Genomic DNA, 26,264 nt, shown 5'->3' with positions numbered 1-26,264 from the left:
TGTACATGTACATTGTATTTTTAGACTGTGAACACTGTGAGTGCTCCTAAAACTTGCACATGTATCCAAATAACTGGCCACGTAAATAACTGTTAATGAATGCAACCTTGAATCAGAAGGTGCCTACTGTGGTTGTCCTTTTTACTGTACCTAGGATAAAATTAATGTCTAAAGTAGGCTTATTACAAATGGTACTGTACATGTACATGTAGTTATCAAGACAGGAACTCAAACTGACACAGACAGAATGGTGATACAAATGGCATTAATGAGTTTACTCTTCTTCATCAAACACTACTCATCAAGCAATTATTTATCCCAGGATAAACAAGACAGGAGTGATTGACCATGGTTGAAAGTACAAACCACCACACTGTCTACAGGAAATCAGCTGTAATCAATCTACTTCTTGAATTACAATATCTTTGATCTACAGTAAGCAGATAATGGTGCATTACCACATTAAAATTTCACTTTAAACAGTGCGAAGGTTGTCACCTCTCATTGAATTTCAAACTTGTTCTACTCCCCTCCCCCCAAAAGGGATGAAAACAATTTTGAACTCTTACATTGTGAATCGTATCAAACGTGATGTGTAAGCTCAAGTGTACAATACATGTGCATGTACATACACTGTACAGTATATTATTAAACTTCATTTGTCAGTAGTCCAAGGGATGATGAGAGTTTGGCAAAAAAAGACCATCATCATTCATCCAGTAAAGTTAGAGTTTTTATAAAACTGTTGGTCATGTTTTGATTCCAATGACATTTGCCAAAAATATCTTTTGAACCTGTGAAGGCAAAATCTCTAGCACATATACAGAGTATTGTGTGCATGGACACTATACATGTACAATGTACATGTATAGTACATGTACATGTTACGGTTCATTAAAATCTTATTTACATGTACTTCAACTACCGGTATATCTGAAAAAAATTACTTTGGATTTCATTCAATGAATCACAAACATTCAGATGACAGCAGTAACAGTAGCAACAGCTTTACTTACAAAATTCCTTTCACCACCTGTATGTAACCATGTAACCAATGCCAAAACTTATCATCCCCTGTGGATATTTGGATAAATTTCAGATTTGACAATGTCTTTAAATGGAGGAAGAAGGGATGCCTCTAAACCAACAAACTTTCAATATACATGTAAGGTTTATTTACTAATCCTTGTGTAGCGAAGAGCTTGTGACTAATAACACTCAGCTACTGGTACTTTGCACCATGAGATTTGTGAAAACAAGTCTTGGAGTGATAAGTATGGGAGGGCAGTTCAGTGAAGTGTTTTTGCTTTGACTGTCAGCTACCACTATGGGCTTCCATTGATTATGAAATCGGACTACAAGTGCCCAAGGCAGGGAATAACAAAACTTGAAAGCAGCAGTTTGATGCGAAGCATTGTGAGGGAATTCGTATCTCGACAATCAAAGACATGACTCTGAATACACTTAACAAGAGAAGTAGAGATGTAGAGATAGCAATCCCACACAACTATCCAGGCTGACTGTATAATATTAATCATTTTGTTTGCTATTTGGTCAATATTTTTGACATCATCTACAGGTATATGGCTTGATTTGAGCAAAGCTTGTTTCTGACAAAACATACATGCACTATAAGAATGTACACACAGCCAATGATTTCCATTTCAAATCAAAAGTTCCAACCCCTTGAAGCAAGGGAAGAGGCCAGCCCAACAATTTTCCTAATGAATGCAAATATTCTCAAGATGGACATTACAATGTACATCAGGTATTGATAAGAATATTTTCATACACTAATTCGATGGACAACTGTTTTGTATGTCTCCATAACATGAACTTGAATTTCAGTTCGCTTTGTAAATTATCTTTCAAAAAGAGAAGTTTAAATATTCTGTTTTCACAGCCCCATATGTATTGTACAATGAACACTTGAGCTCTTTCAGTACATAAATTTCTAAGATATCGATGAACGTAACTCTGTCTGTACAAGGTACAAGTACAATGTATGCACTTCACATACCATTCAAAATTCTGAATGTTTTTGCCTATAATCTCATTTCTCTGTGTAATTTTGGACATGAAAGATCCCTTCTCATCTGCAAACTGTAATCTAATTTATGCAACGTCCTGATGCTCAAGTATCTCCTGCAATGACCCTAATGTGATATCCAGAAATTCTATCATTTTAAATCGATGAAGGGATGAAACCTGAGGGAAGGATACTCAGAGTAGGTTTTCTTATGAAAGATGAGACAGTTTCCACTGCAATCAAGAAAGTCAGGGTCAATAATTCACACAGAAAGATGTCAAAGTACATGTAATTCAGCGGATAAATACATCTCTACGTGCAAGGTCATTGGACCCAAATACTGGCATAAAAGTAAAACTGTAACAAAAGTGCTTTTATAATTTACCCCAAAAAGACTTTGCAAAAGAGCAAGATGGAATTGCACCTGTGGTCACTGAAATCAGACAAAAATGACAGACCCGATGCTATGACGCAACCTACATGTACAGCAATAAGACTCTCCCTTACACCATGGAGGAAGGACACATCCTCCATGCTTGCACGTAGCATACAACTAGAAATACCAGTATACATAGACCACCTACATGTACATGTACGTACATGTGCATGTAGACAAGCTATGTCTGCTCTACACAATTATTCTTATTTTTGAGGATTGAACTTAAAATCAAGTTATTAAAACATCATTTGTCAACTCGGGAAAGTCAAATCATGGAGCAGAAACACTTCTTTTGAGTATGACATCTAGACTGTAGCAAACTAGCATGCAAGCCATTTCACAACAATCAGCCTGACCAGCTTGCAGACTGTGCAAGCAAGTTTCAGCACTTTGTATACAAAGTACGGTATTGGAACACATGGAAAATATGGGCATACATGTACCAGTAGGAAGAACTGCCACTGGGGAACATGATGTAAAGTACCTGTTGTCATTTGCATTACTGCTAATGGGATATATCTGTTAGTTACATGTAATTGGTTAATTATCTAATTATCCAATTGTAAGCAGTGTGTTGATAAAAGGAAATGGAGAGCCCTGCAACCTCTATCCTCTGGAGCCTACCGGTGAATGTAGTATCCCGGGATAAGATTTGGCTGAGGATGTCATGACTGAAGGAATGTTTCCTTAAGATGTAAATTACCAGAGTAGTGAGTAGATTGGGAAGAATAAATTCTGTTTGTTTCACAAGCCCGTAAACCCCAACTCACTTCCATGCACACTTCCTAATAACAATGATAAGCTGTGACAATCTTATGCAATTTACATCTTTCACTGAGTGCCAAAACTCACCTGTTCATAGAGGAAAAACAGCACAATGAGCGATATCCCATAGAGAATCCCCAACACACACATGACACACACCAATGACTGTCGCATCTGGGCACAGTACTTATCATATAAATCCTCAATATCCATGGCCTGAAACTTCTGTCTTAGGTGATTGAGAGACCAACCAGCATGGTCAATGGTGTTACCCCTCTCCCGCACAAAGTTCTCCAAGGAACCAAAGCTCATGATGTCCCCATGAAGCTGACCCATTTGGTAAAACTGTTTCTTGAGACTTGTCCCCCGAGAGCGGTTCATGGTGGTGTGTTGGGAAGAGCCAGCAGCTTCAACTGAACATGAAATCTCCGAAGGGTTTAGCGTCTGCTGGTTGCTACCGGATGGAATTTCAACATCAACTTTAGTCTCTGTGGCTACACACTCCTGCAGAAAAATAGACGTCAAAAATTGTAACATAAAAACAATCCTGCAGTATTTTTATCTCCAGTTTGTTCCAAGGTTATGTTACAAAAACAACACAATTTATCAGTACATCATGAGAGAAAACTTTTTTCTAAGTCAGTTATGTTAGTCATTCTCAGCAACAAATTGTAAAGTACAGTATACACCAAATGTTGGTACAATAGCTGGGTAGGAAAATCGCATTCAATTCTTTCATCAGGTTCATTTAAGATTCCATTCCATGTAACAAACTGCTTGGAACAACTAGCCCTGAAAACGTCATTTTTGCCTCAGTCATTAACAAGGAAAAATCATTACATGTATCAAATCCTCTGAGATCTGTACTACAGGTACTACATGTAATCCACCCTGAGTTGATTAAGGAATAAATTTGTTATGCGTCATGCTCCGAATCAAACAGGCCAGTGCATGATCTCCATTGTAAATGCGCACCTATGTGGTGAGTACCCAAAAAACACGCCCTCTTTTGTTCCGCTCGGAGTAGATACCCCACCATGTCCTATCCAACATCAAGGGGGTTGATCTCATCAATATAAAATATATGTCGTGATACATTTTGACAAATGACTTGGAGGGAAGTACACGAGAAGAGCCCAATGGAGCAGGTGCATAAAGTGAACTGAAGGATGACACTACATCAGCCAAACAGCAGTGACTCAAGGCTTCACATGTAAAGACTACTCCATTGCATCCCCTAGGAAATGCAAACACATCTGCCCTCCTACAAGCTCACTTCACACTCAAGCATCTTCTCTCATTCCGGTCAAGGATCAAAAATTAATAGTAATTTGCTGCACAGGTGGCAAAAAGATCAATTTTCAATGTTCCCAGAGTATACCGATAGTTTCTCCTAACTCAAAAGACAATTTGGAAACAGATATTCAGTGTCATGATACACTGAGTTTAAGTTTTCAAAAGACATGTGCACTGAACAATCCTCACTTTGGATACACATGTATCCACATTGTATCAAAACAACATGTACATGTGCCTACTGGTGCATTAAAACTGTTGGTTTGTCATAATTTGTTAAAAACACTTCCATCTGGTGAAGAACAAAGGCTTTTAACAAAACTGCACAAACTTCCTTTTTAATTTAATATGCTGGTACAGAATTGCTAATCAGTGGTTGTTTAATCTTTAATCATTCAAAGCAGGTGTATAATTGTGCCTCAATCACTACGCACTGCTCTAAACAGATGACTTCTGATCGTAGTGCACACTGTGCTCTATCAAAGAAAACACTGACACACAAAACTGACTTTCAAAACTACAATTTATTGAAAATGGTTAATTCCAATGTCTGTTAAGACCTGTCTCAACTATATACATGTATGTATGGCATATTAATAGACTGCCTGATGCCTGCCAGTATGCATTATGAAGCAGTATTGAATCAAAATTAACATACACCATTGTCATGTGAACATCTGCAAGACAAACCAGCACCTAACAATCCAATATCCAAGAATATTAAAGAATAGACTCTTTTTATGTAATCCTAGTCCAATACGACATTAATGGAAACAAGCATCAATTCACTATGGATACAACGGAACTGATACATGTACAAATAAGCTTCAAACCAGCATCCCAACCATGGCAACATTTCATACCAACTCATTCCATCTGACTTGATCCTTTTGTGATATGTCCGTTTGTGTGGCTAGCAATCAGCCAATAGTTGAAGCATGCTGGTTGGTTGGAAAGGAGTATCAACTGGTGTCACACTGACTCCACGAACACACCTTTCTAGATATTTAATTTCATCGGTCCTCTTGACTGATGCAAGGATTTGCAAGTCAAGAATAGTCCCTCCAGGCAAGCGGTAATCTGGAATGATAGTAGTCAAGTGCAATCCAAGCTAGGCAACCTGGTATCCTTTACAAAAAAAAATGACTGGCCGCATAAATTTCTCCTGGATTCCGCAGGCGGTGGATTTCCCAGACCAAAATCCCTGGAAATTGAAATCAGTTACACGGAAGCAGCCTTCAAAAGTCCTTCTCACAAGATGTCTGGCATTCATTGGTAAACATTCTACAGAAAGGGGCGAAGAAAGGAAGCCATGCAGTACATTTTCCTTTTCTTTCTATTCCAGACAATTAACCTTCAACATTGATGTGTATCCATGACAACTATTAATCTTTCATAGCATGTCAGCCATGCAGGTAAAGCTCACATGTACAGGTGTACAGCCCCCTTAAGGAATTGCCATCATACCTGAACAAGTAGAAAACTAGTTGCTGTTTATTATAATAAAAAATGGCCCTAAGGTGAAGGGTTCAAGTCTAACTACATGTACCTGTAGCATAAAATATTAATTATGAAATCAGCAATTCGAGGCAAGAATGACAACACGCTCTTACTGTAGAAATTCATGAAAAGGAATTTACCAAAAATTGGCAGAAAGTTTCAACACTGTCTTAAATGTTAACAGACCAAAAAACTCTAAGGTCTTTCTTAAAAAGCCTGTGTTGTTGTCTTTCATTATAAAGGACAATGACGCCTGCATAATTAACAGATTTCTTCATTTTTTATGAAGTTTACCACTTGAGGGCAACAGAACTCTAGGAAAGTTCACATGAACTTAATATAACAGTAAATGTACATGTATGTACATGCATGGTACAAGCAAACACCTCAAAAATATTTCCTCTTCACTCAATCTTTCCATGATCTTTGCTTTGCACATCTTACATTAATCATTATCATTCACTTACATGTATGACAACAGATTTACTTACAAAGAATTCCATTGTGATATCCTTTAGGCCTTCATCCAATGTATTCAACTAAACATTCATACCTACATGTAATTATGCAGGTACCGATAACAGACTGGTGACTTTTATCATTGGAAAGGAATCGTCCTTTGTACTACATGTACAATGTTGTATGCTGAAAACATCCAGGAAACAGGTAAAGGTTGTCAGGAAAGTGTTGTTCCTGTGACAGAAGGAAATCCTTATAAGAGGAGTGTCACTTGAAATCCCAATGGAGGGGTGAGAGAAGGCACATGTAGGCCTACATGTAGTCGTAGGTTTGAACTTCTTCAAGCATTGTTCAAGTTGTTCTGCTGTAATTATCAATGCTTCGAACGTGACTGATCACAAGATCTGGGAATGCTTCAACCAGCAAAATATATTACTTTGTCCGGCTTAAATGTATTACGCATCACTACATTGTACTTAATGTGACATGAAGGAGAGAATGACTGAACATTTAAGTACATATACGAGTCATTCAACCTCTACATACTGCACATGTACTCTACACATACGTGTTTGTACCACATTGGCTAACAGTGAAACTGTAATATTCTGAAAATCCGTACACGATGTATTTTTTTTCTTATTCTTCGTAAAAGTGCCAGATTTTGTCATCTAATCTCTAAGACAAACTTTGACTGAAAGGATTTTTCTATTAAGTTTTTTAACTCTCAATTTCTTTTCATTAAGTATTACAGTGTCTCTTTAACTCCTAATATAAGCAGAATTTTAATGTGACGTAAAGTAAGAGAGGTATATGAAGAGACCAGCTCATACACATGAAGAGCTCCAAAGTAATAGCAAAGGATATAATGCATTTGATACCATGAACTTCCGTTAATAAAACAGCAGGAATGAAAACATACTTTACTGAATGGTTCTCTGAAAACAGGAAATATCCTGAAAATTGTAAGTAGATAAAACAAACACGGATAACAGCAGTGAAGATGACAGTGATGTTATACTGATTTTTCAAAGTATCAACAGTTCATGAGACAAAACTAATTTCCCTACAATCACCCAAACCAGTCTGGTATGAACAAATTAATAGATCAGATGCTGTACTCCTAAATATGCTATCATTTGACATCACCAAAAAGTTTTCCAGCACATTTTCAGACTTTTTTCATTAAAATTCACAAACGGCTAACTTCAAATTCATCTTGAGATGTCTCAAAGGCTATGGTGGATTTAGTCACTGCTCATTCCAAATGATTGACGGTTGATCAACATTTTCCTTTTGATTTCCATAGATTGCAATGGAATTCCTCTCACCAGATGATCACGTACGGTATGAAATGGACATGTAAGGATTGAATTACCACAGTCTTTGTTTCAATCAATTTCAAGAATGTACAACCATGCAAGACATGAAATTCGGGTAAACAACCAATTCAAAGGACAAGAAGAACTGAATCGACTGTTGGGAGAAAGAAGTAAAAATATGAACACATTTTGCTTTTCATAAGTGTAGGCCTACTTACATGTACTTCTTGCATAAAGTGAAAAGTACAGATTTATTTGTCTACGTACTGTAAGGACCTTATTTTCATTCCAGATGTTGATACATAGATTTGTCAAAGAACTAAAAGGACACACAAAAAAGCATTAAAAATATAATTTTGTTTGAAGGCTACATACTGACCGGTGTGATAAATAGGAAAAACAAACAGACACACAAAAATAGATTGAATATGTTTAAAGAAAATGAAGAGATGAAAACGAAAAAATACCATTAAAAAAACCCTAAAAACATGACAAGTTAACATACATATGTACATGTATTTGCAAAATGACACATTTTTTCCTCAATCAAACATTCAGCAGTTGTGGACAATGATATTGCAGTATTCTTCTCGAAAATCTCTACAAACGGTCAAGTCGTCCTGACCTTTAAAATCCAATAAAATACCCTATTATAGATGCATCTATATCTTCTTTGTTTTACTACTCAAGCATTTATCCTGAAAATACAGAAACTGTAACCTTGCCACAAAAGGTAATAAAATTGTTAGAATGGCTCATTATATATTCACTGCATCATGAATTAAAAATGAAGTTGCCACACTGGTTACTTACTCTTGCTGGTACAAGAATGCATACCCCGTTATGTACATGTACATGTATGTACACACTCATTAGCCGACATTAATGTTCCTTTTGGTAAGATTGCTTTTTGTTTAAATCAGAAAAAAAAAGTAAATTGAAGTTTTGTAAATTCAACAGAATCAGTCAGTAGGTGGACTTCCAACTGTAAATATGTCTTCTCTGTAGGTTACATCCAAAGTGATGTCACATGGTAAGATCAATGAAAAACTGGGTTGCGAACACCGACTTGCACATAAACTAAGAGTGTACATGTATGAATGGAAGGCAGATCTTTTGTAAATACATGTAGGTATTATACTTTATTAAAACTGTCATCCTGAATCAATATTTCAGACAAGTACATGTAGAAACTTCGAAATGCTCTGCCTGACCTGTTCAAAAACACCTGGGTGCTGGAAAGGGCAAAGGCATGGCATACTTTTGTCAAGCACTCATTGTATAGAGTTTATTTGAACAATAACATGGTTCATCACTTTCTTATGCATATGACAAATGCACCCTGCATGTTCATACAAGGATTAGGCCCACACTTAGTAGGTAACCTGCAATGCTTTGTAACTTCATCTACAGTACCAGTACAGCTGTGACGTATTTCCTTCATCAAAATTTGTGAAAGGTATTTGCCCTTCTTAACACCCTACGAGGACAGAGGGGACAAGCTAACACCTCTACTTTGCTCCTGAAATTGTAATGGCAACCAAATACGTACATGTCTGAGGTCTGGTAAAACAAATACAACACGGTTTATATTGTGGATGGGTAGTCCATTTTAGCTCCCCAAGATACTGAAAGTTGACAAACTTAGCCTCAGGAACTACACGTACGTGTGCATGTATTTTGTCAACTACCGATACTGCGGGAGCTAAAATCAACTCCGTACATGTAGATGTACATGTACCCTAAAATCAGGTTATATTAGTATACCAGCTAATGTCCAGATCATTAACTGCACTACATGCTCAGTAAGCCTACATGTATGTAAGTTGGTAAAGTTTGTTGTATTTTTGTTATGATCAGCATTTTAATGAATAGCATGATTACTTACGCGTACTTCATCCAGAACTGGATTAAATGGTGAGACACACCCAGATAATGCCATATCAGTCTTGTTAGACAGCATTGCAATGAAATCCTAACAATGGTATTACATGTACAGGGTAGTACCAGTTCTTTTAGTACTCTTGCAAGCCTTCTTCTTAGTGGTTACATGTGCTTCATCACTTGGTTATTTTGGTCAGTCTGACAGCGTAGACAACATCACGTCACTCTGAAGCATTCAAGCAGTTGCTTTTACACATATACTGGTACCATCTGACAGATGACAATGGCAGCTCAATGGACTCATGCAAAGATGCTCCATCTGATTGGTTCTCAAATGTCAAGGTCACTTACAATCCATCAATCTATTCCTTCAGAACTCCTTGACTGGCTCACTTCTCTGGCATCATCTTTAATGACCAGCAGATACTATTTGTAATGGATTACTTGAACACAATGACCATGATATGACTACATGTACCTGTGATCTTTTCCACTTGTTGATCAAATGACAGTCTGGTGACATGTAATTGTTGCATAGGGTATGATCTTGAGATGGATAGAATCCTTGAACCAATACATGTATGTTTAATGGCTCAGTTATTGTGAAGAATTAATCCTGAGCTGAAGCTTGGCTTGAAAACTACCAGTATATACTAACCTTAAACCTATTATTAAATCCCTTAATCCCAAAGATAATAATGAACTCAAAAGCAATTATTCATGCCAATTTATTATTTGATTACCAGCCATTAAAAGCACTGCTTCACAGAATGGGACTTTAGTTACCCCTTTTTCCAATCTTTTGGATGAACACTTGTGATTTCAATTTTGGGCTTTCTATTCATATAGGCTACATTATACTGGAAGACTACATGTACATCTGGAATGTACATTTTTTGGGTCAATGAGTGTGACACCTCGTGGCTGCTCCTTGGAAAATTGCTCTGCTCTTTCACCACTTTTTGACCACTTAAGGACCATATTTTGGCACTATCTTTGATCTATCAGTGTGAGGTGTATTGGTTTGCTATCAGAGGAAATCAAATGGAGTTGAATTCATTTAAAGTCTTACGTCAAAGTGTTTACACAAGAGGACTTGATTTAAAAAATTCTCTCAACAAGGAGAATTCAGTATATTTTTCGACTGATGTATTTGAAAGCACCTGAGAAATAACTTCAAAAATATAAGCAATGAAAAAACGAGCACAAAATTGACGGAAAATGATGAGAAAAGTTTGGCTCTCTTCATTCTCTTAATGTTTATAATCACTCTCACTATACCAGCGTATTTGCCAGGTTTTATACATGTACCTTTCAACCACCAAAAATTATCTTTAAGTTTGGCAGCATCAAAAATTTATAATGAGTACAATATTTTTGTTGCGAACATTATATTTGACAGAATTTTGATGACGTTCAAAAATTTTGACAAAAATGCATGACATACGAGGAAACACTGTCACATGAGTGCTTGAAAATCCCATGCAAGATGTTCATTTTGCCACTTATTTTGGAGATATTCCCGCTGAAAATTAAATTAAAATCAACAACTCTGAACATTAAATTTTTGTCATGAATCATATTTTATGTCTCGGATTTCATTTTTTTGGAACGTCATTCAGAATAACCGATTTTCTTTCAAGAAACTTTGGCTCGAAGAGAAAAATCGCAGAGCTTCACTATTCCGTGGAGGGACTCATGAATATCAAATGTGAAAGAAGGAGCACAATCTGGGTTGATGTCAAAGGTCAAACAGGCCACGATGCAGCAAAACGTTTCTCTAACAGCAACACGAGAGAATGACGGAAGCCGCAAAATCGCCAAGATCGGTATTTTGCGATCCTGCGGTTTAGGGAAACGTACTTGAAGAAAATGTGATCAGTCCAGTCATAGAAAGATGATGGTTTGGCCGTGCTTTTTTTGCACTTTTTTTAAGCTTGTGTGGTACATCGATTTGGATTTTACTTGCTGTTTTTTGCAGTCAATTTTTTTGACACTAATGACAGAATCAAATGACGTTCACGACTGTGGACTTCGGGAGCCAATTAATTGTGGGAAGTATTTTTTAATTTCGTAATTATGGCTTTAATATTTGTAGATATTATCACCTTTCACCACATATAAATCTGTGTAAAATAACCAAGGGGATTATCACTCCTCAGTAAATTTTATTGGCTCGGATTTCAACAGATTTTCACGTCCGTCAAAAATGCTGACGTTCGAAACTTTAATTAGTTAACTCCAATTAAGTTGAAAGATGGACACGGTCATTGTTCCAGATATCAGCCATGACTTCCCTCATTACATCAGACATTGGGAATTGATTCACTTCTATTTAATTCAGGAAAAATGAACCCCCAAAGTTGAACATTATCTAATGGTCCAATGACTTTGATAAGGTCAGTGTTAGATAATACATGTACATGTAACATCACTGATAATACGTTGACAAGTGGTGTTAATAACTTCTTTTACATTTGGAAGGGATAGAATACTTGGGATAGAAGAACACAATTAACAAGACACTGGCAGGTCACACCATGGACAAACCATGACTAAAACAAATAGCTCTTATTCATTTTAGGTATACACATGACATAATTAAAATCTAGAAAGTAGGAGAACCTGACGTTTCGATCCTAGCAGATTTTTTTATACCAAAAAAGTAAGATGGACCATTAGAAACAATTGTTACTTGATTTATGGGATTATTTATTCATTTCCAGGAAAGCTTCTTTGAATTCCAAATTTATTTCATTTTACTAAAATATAAACCTACAAAACTGAATATAAACCAACTAAATTGAAACTTATAATATGTTGTCAAAAACAAATCTCTAACTGGCACACATGCAATGCTCTGTCATTAAGGATTATTTGTAAAAATGCTTATGAGCTTAAAAATTTCCACCGATGAACACAAAAATCAATTTAAGACATTTTACGGGAACAGATGTAACTATCTTCTTGGGGAAAATTCATTTCAATGTTGACATATATCTGTAATGGAAATAAACCATGAATGACATGAAACAGAAACAAATTTAACTTACTCTTCAACTTCAGGACGTAGAGCCGATCAACCACAAATAAATCACCAACCAAAGACTGACTATTCCGGATTTCTACGATTCCCAAGTCTAGTCACGGACAAATCTTTCAGAAAGTTTCACAGAATATCATAGCAAAGTTTGCTGGGGACACAGCAAGTTGGTCAAAGGAATCAAACGAATCCTCTAAAATACAGGAAATACATGTAGCTGAGATTAAAATTCACCAGAAGACAACACACAGTGGTAAATTGCAGAAACAAAGTGGTAGGTCATTTGGTGTCCACTGCTACATGCAGGCCAATAATGAGCAGCTGATATGTATCTGCATGAGTGCCAATGCGTGAACGTTTGGCAAGCACGCACATGTCAATGTGAAGGGATTCAGCAGGAGAGTGGAGTCAGCGTCATCATCATCAATGATGTGTGAGTGTGACGGAATCATCCACTGAAGAGGATGGGGTGGGAATTTCCACAAAATTGCAGATATGTGTGGGTAGCATGCATAAAGGATGAGACAATGCTGCACTAACTCACAGCTTACTTAAATTCTGTTATTATATCTGGTTAATTGGCCATAACAAATTTAAATTTTTCTTTTTCAATTCTTTTCATTTTTTTTTCTACGAAATGGGAAAACATATGCACGCAATATAGACCGGTTTCCTCCACTGATTTTTGCCACAGGAAAAAAATCTCACCAAAGTATGCATTTTGTTTCTTATAGTAGCAATTTGCGTCAAGTGGTGGGAAAGATGATTTGCCGTTATGCCAGATTAAGTAGAGCAAAAACCATAGGCCCTCACCTGCTCGAGACCCACATCAGGAAAATGGGTAACTCGTACCAGGGAGGAGATGGATCAGTGGGAAAGTTGAACACTAGATGAAACACACAGAAGTAATCACATGTAAACTGAGGGGCAGTTCTTCAATTGTGGTATTTTTATAAAAATTACTGCTGACAATGCACAAAATGAACAGGGTCCATTAAAACTAGGCATGTTGGTAGGACAAGGTAGAGAGAGAGCTAATTTAAATTAGCGTCTCTCTCTCTACCGTATCCTACCAACATGCCTAATTTTGAGGTGAAGCAAAGGAATGATTGGAATTAATCTTCTGGGTGATGGGTCAGTCTATCTTTACATGCGTGTATAAAGGATGGTAGGAGGGGTCACACAGAATGCAACAAATTTGCAGAAACCAATTTCAAAAGAGAATCTCGTCCTCAATTTCCTGTCGAAGAAACTCTCCAATATGTCCAGACAACACATGATCTCGTTTGTATCAAATTCATTGAAACCTTTCACATGGGATCAATGGTTACGGTTAAATGAAATCTACAATGTCACTGCCTAATTTTACACCTTGTGTCATGTAATTAGGTTGTGGGATGATTGAATTTCCTCCTACAAGTGACAAGGAGCTATTCCACATTTCTTGAAGATGTATGCATTAATGATACTGGAGCAGTTTTTAGACACCTGCGGCCTTGCCATTTATACTGAAAAATTCATTGGAAAAACATATACGAGAATCTCCCAAGAGACTATCTTTAGAATAACAGTGAGAAGATAGCTGCATCACTCTTCTCTCAAGTGCCACGCTGTCTGACCAAATGTGCCAACTTAAACATTTACAGACGGAGGGCAAGAGCAATTCTCTTTTGATGATGGTGGACTAACACACAATTTTTACACCTGCTTACTCTCTAACTACCTTAAATATGATATTCATTTTTATAGTTTACAAAGTTAAGCCTGAACTATCATCTATCCTTAATGACATTCAGGAACATTCGTCTAAAAAGGGATTCTATTAAATAAGATCTGAAGTCAGAAATTGCAGAACTCACTGGTAAGTACCCTTGTCTTTAGAAACTTGTGACAGTGTAGGTACATGTAGTTGAACTACCTATTTGGAAACTTTTATTGGATGTGCCTTGCCTGTGTTGTACGGAAATTTACAAAAATCTATGTACATGTAATTGCAGCAACATTAAACTTCTTCAAGTATGATCTAGTGTAACTCAGTCAAATCAGATAGAATTAAAGCAAGCACTATTTCATAAAGTACACGTATGATCAGTTTACTGGAAATCTCATCAGTCAGTAAAGCCAGTATGACTTCAATTCCAGCACTTGTTTCCAATCAACTGACTCCTTGACAGAACGGAGGGCAGGTAATTTGTATAATGAGTAAAGCCACTTTTAGCGAAGACAATCAGGTTGATGATCAGAGCTCTTCAAGGTGTCTAGATTGGTCAATCATCAGCTGGATAGTAATGATCACTGGTAATGAGGTTATTAACTCCTGTCACACTGTCAGGTGCAACCATGGGTGCGACCCGCAGCTTCTACATGTAGGTACCTGTAATTCTCCCAAATCAGTGTTGAACCCACTTCAAAGCCCCAGTATTTCATCATTTCTGTTTACAACGAGTGAGCGTGTTTCAATCCAGAGCTATATTTGCCAGAACTTGGAATTCTTTACGCTAATTGAAACCAATCCTGTTGGTTAATGATCGGGGGCAAAATCTTGACTAAAATCAATAATTTTAAAACTCAATTAGCACTTGAGTCAAAGTCCCACAACATGAAAAGTTGGTATTAAAAATATAAAGAAGTCTAGAAAGAACTCTTAATCCAGGATAAAACAAAACAGGAGTTGGCCTAAAGAACAAGTTTTAAGCACAACCAAAAGATATGACAGCCTGCTGATGAACTATATGACCTGGTTTACCAACAAATCAATAAACTCAATTCCTCCCATGTCATTCAAAAGCCACCTGGTACTATCCATGTCCATTTTCTTGAAGGGGAGAGGATTAGAGTCGCAAGAAGCCACATAGGACCCTGAGCTTACAAGATCTTATCAGATAGTATCATCTTCAAGAGTTTTTCAGGTCTTCCAGAAATGTCATCAAATCTTACAACATATTGTACATGTACACATGTAGGCCTACATGTACATAATCTGGGATTGATTGGCAAAGCATAGAATATCTACATGTATAAACAGTTTTCTTAAATTTGTCTGACTCTGAAATAGCTTTCCGTTTTGCAGATTATCAAGCTAGTTTTATTTACTTTTGTTAAATTCTTGGAAGTCTGAAACCCTGCCAATGTACATGTACATACAATGCATAATCTGGATGACTGTGGTACTGATACATGTAGATGAGTATAGTATGATCCTTGGTCCAGACATAGATCTAAGGTACAATGAGGTCAGTAGCAGAAACATGACAATAAGAAACAAGCAAAGTTGCAAAAAACACTGAGCCTCTTCAGGTATTTACATGTAACATTGTTATTGATAACACTCTTGAATTCTGATTCAAGAAGAATGCTAGTTCCTTGGATATGTACCGTAAAGTCATTTCCAGAAGTTTAGGACCATGCATTGACCTGTAGCGAAACCAGTCTTAACTGGTCATGGGCACCTGTGCTTACATTCAATGTGGGACCTTGGTTAAAGAGCTATGTACATGTATGTATTTGACTACATTTCCATGATTTGAAATGTTAACAGTCTAATATTTAGTGTGCCCTCCTTTATTTCTGATTACTTAGACTGGCTTTTTTCCCCCAAGCTGCCTTACAGACAAAATGTCGTACAAGACCTGCCTTTGCAAAAAATTTCATTCAAATGGGTACATGTACATAGCACTACAATGATGTTATGCACCACTGTAAAAACATGTTACATGTACATGTAAGGTACCATTCAATGAGACAATGTAATGCTAGCCTAATGACAGAAACACCAATAAATTCCAGGTGGTCTTGAACTTTTACAAATGACTGTGCTAGTACATCAAAGTCACTGCAACATCAGTAGTGATAAGAAATACGGGTAGTATGTATGTTGTGCTAACTATGACCAGAGCAATCTGAGCTTTCATTATTGTCACTTTTGTGTCAATGTTGACTTGTGTTGAATTCTCATCACTCATCAATACCTTTCTAATAATTACATTGTTATATTCTTGTACCTTGTATCATTGATTTGGTTGCAAAACTGGTAGCATTTTAATGATTTGAGTGTTGTCATTTTTTAAAGAGAGATTCACATAAGAAACTAATGCCCTCTTTGTAGAGTTGTTTTCTTCCTGTTTCATTTCAAAACAGGAGAGAGAAACTGGCAATGTGTTACCTTTTCGCCAGTGTGGTGGCTCCATTCCATTATCTTAAAACAAGGAAAAAGCTGACATTAATCAATGCAGCATACAGCTGACTTAATTTGCCAGGATCTCACTCGAAGTCTCAAGGAAGCTTAAAATTAAGGGCATAAAATGCCAAGGCTGTATACCTCAGCTCAACAGTAGAAAATACGATTATTTTCTCCTCCCTATTTGAGGAAAATAAGCTTGAGGTGTGCATAATCTCCTTTTCTATTCGGTCATGGTACACGTTTTTGAAGGTTAGAGACACATTTTATCCTTATCATGCATTTCTATGGATAGAGCCTGGAAATTTCTTTTTTAGTTTAAAATAACCACTGTACAAAATTCATGTTACTGAAAAGGCTTGTGTCTTTTCTACGCCACATATCACCAAGAAAACACCTGGTACCAATATTTTATGTAAATCCACTTCTCATATACATTGTACAGTACTTTGTAAATTGATGAAATGGAAGAAAAGTACACAATGTTATGTAAATATTTGGAAACAAAGTGAGCAGAAAAATTTACTACAGAAGCAAATATTGATTACCTATATGCTGGTCAGCACAGACAAAACAACAGCTAGGACTAACATGGGAGTAATGACAAAGGACAAAAAATCAATCTCAATTTCATTTGAGGAATAGAACATGAAGTGACAGAGTGAGCCAGGTGAACCATTACAAAGATGAGTAAGTTTTAATATTGGTAGGTGTGTGTGAGTTTGTTTCTGCATGCAATTGACATGATTGGGGACCCTGAACAATAGAGGCCAATAAGGTCCCCGATTAACAGAGAGTCCCCAATTGACAACTGTGTACAAAACATATGGGCAGTCTTCTAAAAAAGTTTAAGTACAAACAAAAGAGGAAAAATAGGTCCCCAGTTGTGTGTAAGGTATCAGTATATGCACACTGCATGTACAATGTACATTGTTTTGAATACATGTACATTTGTCTCTGTCTCGAATGCTGTTTTTTTCATTGGCCCAGAACTATCACTTTTTCGGAGGAATGAGAGCCCTGTTGCTGTGATGTCAATTTGGGAAGGCACTGTTCAGTTTACATGATTTAATGTTCAAATTTGAACCCCAGAGTTGCTCCTTGAAAACATTTGTAAGAGACGGTTGCTCTCTGACTTATTGATATACAGGTATTTACCCAAAAGTAAATTGCTCAAGAAATGGAAACTTATGATTGCAAAATATGAAAAGCAAAAATAGCAAATAAGGAAACTAATGTTCATTGAAACACAAAAGTACAATTTCAAGGTTTGTAGTAAAATAATTCCATTACATGGTCCTTTTAAGGGTGTCATTTTTATCTACGATACAGAAGCAGGATCTTTTTTAAGACATGCTAAATTTACCAAGTTGTTTGTCAAGTAAGGGAGTGGCTGAGACAGGAAGGCAGGAGTAAGATGATTTACTGAAGTCAGTCTAGACTTCAGTACAAACTGGTTCTGAACCTCTAGGCTTTAGCCTGTAGTCTAAGCAGTCCTGTAGCCAGTTTTGGGCATTACAGGGGGCCACAGTACAAGCTACTGATAGGGAAGGAGGGACATGTCACAAGAATAGATCATTTTGATTTTGATGGTTTTTGCCAATGGGGAGGCAGGTGTTCCCCAGTGGGGCCCAGCCCCTCCAGGTCCCCCTTGATGATAGGCCCGGGTCTTAGCAAGATAGGAAATGAACCGTCAACTAAAATACCAGTACATTATGTATTGCAATGCTTCTAAGGAGCCAGACTAACGGCTTGGGAGATTCATGGATGAGCAGCTCTTCATCAACAGTCTCTTGCTAGTGTAAATTATGCATTTTACACAATAAGCCTTGCAGAATGGAAATTTTTTTAATTTAATACAGACACAGGTACATACATGCATGGAGGACTGGAATTAAGGGTACTGGGCATGCTATTAACCTAGCCTATGAAGAACATACTTTGTACCGGTATTACCTTAAACAATTCAGACTTTGATCTAACAACCTCAAATCCCCAATTATCCAACAATTGTTTCTGGAGTATTTCAATCAACTGAGGACACAGGTTACAAGCCAAGTGTACCACGTGCGCATAGTTTTGTTACACAGCAGGCAGCGTACATGTAAGAGAGCTTGCAAAGTGCACCAGAGAGTTAGCATTTAGATGCCATCTGCCCACGTATGTAGTGACTGTACTGACAACTATACATGTGGGTTCACTGATCTTTTTTATTTTACTATCGGGTAGCTCTGTATAAATCACTCAGACGTGAAGACCAAAGTGTACTGGGGCAAAAAACTGGTAGAAAAAGCACACCAGTGATCATAAATCTGACCACTAAAATAAGCAGTGCATATTTAATTTCACACAATCATCAACAAAATCTTTACCGCCAAAAATCTTTAAAACTTACCTGTCTTGCACTGCAATAAATCTTAGGCATATGAAAGCTAACAACTACATGTATTATAGTTTTTATGATGAGGGCTGTAAAATTATTCAACTGAAAATTACTTGACAAACCCTACCAATTGGGGAACATTTTTTATCTTTCAAAGGCTGAATAATAATTTTGAATTTCAAAACTTCCATTGTGGCATTCACTTTTATTTTGACAGCTTTATCATGCAAACTCTGTAGAACAATTTTCAATAAGAATTGAATAACTTTCACAGCTTTTACGGAAAAAAATCTGATTGCCTGTCTTTTTAATGACTGAAGGGCAAAGTACAGCACCACATCCTTCATGATAACTTGATGCAGTGGATTCTAAGCACATCCAACCCCCACAATCAATAGGAATGAGTGAATGCAAGCTGTAAGAACAAAAAGCAGTAATGGGCAAATCTGGTATTGGCTGTCTGACATTTGCATTATGTCCAGGTCTAAGGGAAAACGTGATGGTTGCATAGACTGTGTGGTTCCTGGATTGTGTGAACAGTCAACCTGTGCGTGATGTATTGCCTGGATAAAGCTGCACAAAAAACTTCCTGGGGATTAATGGTTTAGAGGGCTAGCTAGGGAATTAAAGATTTTACTCTGAATCAAGTTTATCTGGCAGTCTCTCTCGTAAAAGAGAGAGAGTATATACTTCACACTGATCACCAAATTTCAAGAATAAAAGAATCACTAAACGTGCAGCACACCTTTAGTAATGAATTCCTATAGAAAACATGTTCATAACTTTATCTGTACATATGTCATAATGTGTCTGAGATGTGTATATTTTATTTGATTCAATATTGTCAGTCATGACTCAAAAGACCCCCTTTTTAAACTAAATTAATTGATATTTGTATGAGATCCTTCCTGCATGTACAATATAAGATTATGCTTTGTTATCTTCTTCCAACTCTTTTCAACTACATGTAATTTGATGATTTTTGTGCATTAATCCTAACACTCCCAAATCCTCCAATATTAATACGATTTTACATATACTCCAGGGGGTTAGGGTTAATGAGTTGATCTTTTTCATTTATGCATAATGATAGTAGAAATAAACCACATCAAATAAGTAAAAGTAATTTATCCAACCAAGGAATCAAGCAGTCTGCTCCAACAGGGATGAGCTGCTAATACATGTATGTCATCAAAATCAGGGTTTACTCAGTACCTGTGGCTATAGCGAAGTAATAACTACAGGTTTTAATGCATAGAAAATTGGACACAGTCGTGTTGATAATTTGATCAATTCACCCTGTAACTCCATACCCACAGTTCCATTACTGTTACTCTTTGTTAACGCTTGCCTAGATCCCATCCTCTGCAACACTGGTAATTTTGTTCACATACATGTACAGTCTGTGTTTCAAGGCTTTTTCTCTCCGACAGAAATTCTATTTTCACTAGTGCTGATTTTCAGCTTCCTGCACTACAAGCAAAGACATTGATTTTGTTTTGACAACGACAAAACCTCTTACTGTGAAAACACACTTGTTCAATTTATCTTTTCAACACAGTGATGCATCTCAATTTCAGCTAAAATTAGAATATACATGTACGTTGGTGTTGACTTAGTCATCCCTCAGATTGACTCTTCCAGCAGGCAACATCACACAAACAACCCTACCGGTATCTGCAATTTATTCCACAGATAAGCAGCTAAACTGTCCACCAAAACCAGCTTCATATTTTGTAGTTGGATCCACAGCCACTGTTATTGTTATTATGTTATTTGACATTTGATGTGATCATGTCAAAATTTCGGAATTCAGAAGGATTGTGGAAAAGGAGGCCTGAGTTTAGATTACAAAAAGTCTGCTTTATATTATTACTTTGAACTTGGACAAAATCCATTTTTTTAACTCTAACATTTGTTTTCAAATATCCCAGACAAACTGAGGAGCAGTCAATCTAATCTACAATGTCAAGTTGATTTACATTTAACTGTTACATTGAAGTTCATTTGTACAAATGCTGATGTCAATAAAATGATGTAATGGCCATTAGTGATAAGCACTGGCAATAGACAAGGATATTCTGGAAATGAGATGGTTTAATGGGAATGATACTGATAATGATAATGCAAGACCAGCAAGTAATTTAGTAATTCAGTCTCTGGTATTATATCAGTTGCAATTCCTTGAAGTCATTAACTACCGGTACTTCGTGTCAGGGTACCCGGTTTCGGACACATAGGCTTTATACACGAAGCCGGGGAACCTGGAAATGAACAAAAGAGATGGGCCTTGTAACAAAAGGCCGTACTCAGAACAAAAGACCGAGCTCCTGGGAATTTTCAACATATTTTCAGTTGTCAATAGCGAAGGAAATCTGCCATTTTTTTGATAGATTACATGCATACCATTGTTTGTGGCATTGGGCACGAGCAGATTTCCGCCGGGGACAAAAGCATTCCAGCATTTCAGTGATGAGCGATAAAATACTGCTGCATGCTAATCTGACCCCTATTGAAAAGATGTCAGCAGTGCACTGTGCTGGTTTCGGGAATAACAGAAAATTACATAACACCGCACAATCTAGGCTCTTTTTACAAGGTGGCAGGCCTGGCTGAAGTACTCAGGCGTTAATAGATGATGTCTGTCAAATTAGAGTAGCCACCAGACAGTCATTCGTGTGGGTGAAAATGTCCAGTAAATGAATTTATGAATTTTTAAAGAATTTTGAAAACAGAAAAAATGAAAAATCACCCGGCCCATCAGAATCAAAATTGATAAATGGGCTCAGCACAAAATAGTTAAGTCACTGCTTACAATTTTGATGAGACATTTTTAGTTTATGGGCAAAGACTGCAAGTGTGATGAACTGAACTCTGTCAATAATCATGTCAGAACTGACACGGGGGCTCTCATGGTCTGGGTGTATGGCTACTGGGATCCCATCTCCTCTGATATTAAAAATTTCATCACAGTCACAATGAAAGCTTGCAAGCTTGTACTGCCAGGAGCACGGAGGAGCAAGTATATAAGCAAGAAGTATTGGTTTTTATCACCGGAACAGAACAAAAAAGCAATTATTTGAGCTGATAATTTAGAGTCAGACAAAGTTCGTTCATAAACCACCGACAGTCACAAATTGACTGAGAAGAGAGAAAATATAGCTTGGCAGAAAAAAATTGACCACCTAAAAAATGTTGTGTTTAAATTATATCAAATACAGATGATTCTCCACTGGATTTGACTCAGCAACGCTACATACAAATTGCTAAGAAATAATCTTGATCTTTGTAGGGTGTTCTAGGCCCTAGATCAAGGCAGTACAATCTCAAAATGACAAAGATTCAAATGAGCGATACAGTTGCCAAAGGCCATCCCTACATTATCTAAACATCTCTGATTTGAGTCATTTGATCCAGGGAAAGGTAACTCAAGACTTCTTCAGTCTGCTTTTTCTTCGGCTTCATGTTTGCATTTACAGCAAGTAATCCCGTATTAGGGTGCCACTTTGCTCACTTCCCAGTCCAGCTTGACTTTGCCATGGCCGAGCCCTTATAATGAGGTATATGCCATCTGATCACACCAGCCACGCAATGGAGCACTCGCCTGACATCCACACATGAAAGCTTATATTTTATGTCAACAAATATCTTGCCAAGGTAGAGAAAGACAGTATTCCAACATTCTGAACAACACAGGGGTACATAAGCACTGAGGGAATTGTTTACAGACACAGGTGTATTTCATTACCAGGAGTACAAACTAATTACTTTTGAAGTAAAATTATTTTGGAAGAGTTAGTTCTACAAAAAAATTGACTTCAGTTAATGAACACTGTTTTCTCATTAACACCACAAAGCTTTAAACTGTTTCTTTTTGAAAAAAACTGCATTCACAGACTAAAAAATCAAAGGTTAACAATCAACTTATGGGACCTTATGAATTATTTATCTTTGCAAAGAATGTTTCTATCCTCTGAACTACAATTACCATGGCTATCAATGTCTTGTTTTCCCCAAGCAAAATACAATGTACCTTGAATAGGTTTACTATTTGCCAAGCTACCAGTAGAGACCACTTAAATTTAGAAATAGATGCTGACCAAGGAGGGATCCAGAACCAAATTTTCAGGGAGGCCAAATTATTTGGAGGAAGCTTGAATGTTGAAAATGTTTTGATGTAACCACCTATTAAAAAGTCAAAAACAGTCAGAAAGTCATCCCACATGATTTTCCACAGTACGCAGGCATACAGGGGTTATTTGACTGATTTTAACTGATAGGACGACTTTGTCAATAATGCATCTTTGCATAGGAAGGTTAATAGCCTCTCTGAGGGCTGAGGCTACATTTTGGTGCTTTAAAATGCTTTGGAAGGAAGAAAGAGGAACAGACCTAAAAAGAAAATCACCTTTCTCTCATTGTTTAATAAAAGACATTTAAGGTTCTACCCCTTTTGGGAACATGGCCCCTGTTATAACCCCTCCTCCATCTACCCTTAATGCTGACAAAAGTTACAAGATGTCAAACTGATTGACCAACATGTTTCTTTTTTCTTTCAGAGAACTGACCCTGACACGCATGTGTATAATTACGATGTAATGTAACAGTTCTATCATTGAGACAGGTATTTTATGAAGTCCAGCAAAGTAATCCCTCAATACACCATCTTTTTTGAATGATGGGCCAGATCCTCGGATAGGACAGCATGGCGCAGTAAGCTGAAAAAGCACAGAAATATAAACACAAGCATACACATACATGTATATGACTACACCTAACAAGAAAATCAGTGGGTTAACATTGTGCTTTCCATGACAGTCCACAAGAAAATCAGTCGGTTAACATTGTGCCTTCCATGACAGTCCACAAGAAAATCAGTGGGTTAACATTGTGCTTTCCATGACAGTCCACAAGAAAATTAGTGGGTTAACATTGTGCTTTCCATGACAGTCCACAAGAAAATCAGTGGGTTAACATTGTGCCTTCCATGACAGTCCACAAGAAAATCAGTGGGTTAACATTGTGCCTTCCATGACAGTCCACAGGAAAATCAGTGGGTTAACATTGTGCCTTCCATGACAGTCCACAAGAAAATCAGTGGGTTAACATTGTGCTTTCCATGACAGTCCACAAGAAAATCAGTGGGTTAACATTGTGCTTTCCATGACAGTCCACAAGAAAATCAGTGGGTTAACATTGTGCTTTCCATGACAGTCCACAAGAAAATCAGTGGATTAACATTGTGCTTTCCATGATAGTCCTTGATATTTTTTGTTGTCCAGTCTTCTTCTTTTCATAATTTTTTATTTGGTTCTGCCCACACTAACATCTACATTTGCATGACACTCAATACAACTTTCCAACTGTAGAATTTTGCCATTATATTTGCTTACATATGTCTTCACTTTTTTGATTGTTGCCACAGAAAGGTAAAGATTTGAGCAGTATTTAAGAAATTATAGAAGTTCATTCTTGAAAATATAACGTTTGTCACATGGACAGACGCTTTGTTCCTTAAATGTGAAAATTAAATTCAAAACATAAATTGAAAATTACCTGCAGTGTGTTAAATACTCTTTTTAGTTTACTTTTAGAAACTTTCATTATCTCATAAAAACTATTCCAGTGTACATACCACTGACATTTATTTCAAGAAAAATATGTACTGTTAGTCACTGGACAGACATCACATTTGTCACATGGACAGATATACCTTATGTCACATGGACAGACATTTTTCTGGTGTTTGAAATAGAGCATGAAAACAGAATTGTTCACAAACCAAACTTGTTTGTTTTCAGTTTTCAAAATCATTTTTGTTAAAAAGACTATTAATCTTCAACTAAAACGAACACTATGTAAGTTTTTCTAAATGAGTAGTGTTTGTCATATGGACAGACACAGCGTTTGTCACATATCATAAATTGGAGAAAGACAGTCATTTCATTTTCATTTCAGCACAATGAACCGACTTTTTATAATGAATTGTTCGTTATTTTATTTAATTTGGTTTTGCAATGAATTTATATTTACTCATGAGATAAATCTTCTAAGATTTTTATGTTTAGAGGGAAAAATTGGTTGTGACAAACGTTACAAAATAGTGACCAGACATTTGCAATTCCTAAAATCAAATCTTAGTCTTGTCATCTGAAAAAGACAACCACAAATACATGTATGATGTAGGGCCTAAACTATTATTGTGAAAACTTTCTCAGGAAGATGTATGTTTTTGTTCAGGTTATCTGCTCAAAGAATGGCAAAATCAGCCTGTTTCATGTTTGTCACTTTGTGGACAGACACAATGATGTACGTTATTCCTTGGCTTAATTGGTTATCCTTAAATTCCGGTTTAGATTAAAGAAATAAAAAGCCACAGATTTTGACACATTTCTCAAATGTTATACCTGTAGCACCCATGTTTTAATAGATGAATTACTTTTCTTTATTAGAGTGGTATTCCCTGAAATTACTTGAAAAACATGAGCTGACACAGTTATGTGCATGTCCCACCAGAACCCCTAATATAAGCTGGACATTTTCATCAAGATCCTGATTATTTTAACAATGAACTACCAAATCCTATTCAACTGTGTATACTATATCTCCACAATTATACATATATCAGAAAAATTGTTTAAGTTCATTTCTTGACTCTCAACACTGTTAAAGGAAGAGATGATTTTGGTTATGTGAAAATGTATCCAACCCATCTGCAAATAATATTAATGTGGCCGTAATTTTACAACTTTCGGTAAATTTGAAGAGTTATTACTATTTTATTGGTCTTTCTTTCCCCTCTAAAGAAAATGAGGAAAAACAACTGTGACTTTGATCTCGGCAAGGTATCTACAATGCACAGGTGAGCCTTAGGAAATCAACTTAATCTTGTTGGCTTGCAGGGAAAGCAAACAAGTAAGTCAGTTATCAGGGACCTTGGGATTGCTCATACACTTGTGTAGTGTGT

At 36.7% G+C, this 26,264-nt stretch overlaps 2 protein-coding genes across 8 annotated transcripts in view; one reads left to right on the top strand and one right to left on the bottom strand.

The window, feature by feature from the left end:
- The window catches only part of psmg2 (proteasome assembly chaperone 2), a 112,070-nt gene that overhangs the window by 57,386 nt on the left and 28,420 nt on the right, over positions 1–26,264 (top strand). The window lies entirely within an intron of this gene.
- LOC110980095 (adenylate cyclase type 2-like) overlaps positions 1–26,264 on the bottom strand; it is a 94,580-nt gene that overhangs the window by 54,684 nt on the left and 13,632 nt on the right. For 4 of the 7 annotated variants that reach the window (XM_087138335.1, XM_087138331.1, XM_087138334.1 and 1 more), the window contains one exon: positions 3,321–3,737. In XM_087138335.1, coding sequence (XP_086994461.1) covers positions 3,321–3,614 — 294 coding nt within the window. In that variant the 5' untranslated portion in view covers positions 3,615–3,737. Of the gene's footprint in view, positions 1–3,320; positions 3,738–6,520; positions 6,662–9,698; positions 9,981–12,747; positions 13,161–26,264 lie in introns of those variants that run through there. The other 3 variants (XM_087138332.1, XM_087138329.1, XM_087138330.1) reach the window with 3 other exon arrangements.

Source organism: Acanthaster planci, linkage group LG06 (assembly GCF_054643075.1).
Source record: "Acanthaster planci isolate LZ-2023a linkage group LG06, COTS_SCS, whole genome shotgun sequence".
Taxonomy (NCBI): domain Eukaryota; kingdom Metazoa; phylum Echinodermata; class Asteroidea; order Valvatida; family Acanthasteridae; genus Acanthaster; species Acanthaster planci.
This window is presented reverse-complemented; position numbering and strand designations above follow the sequence as displayed.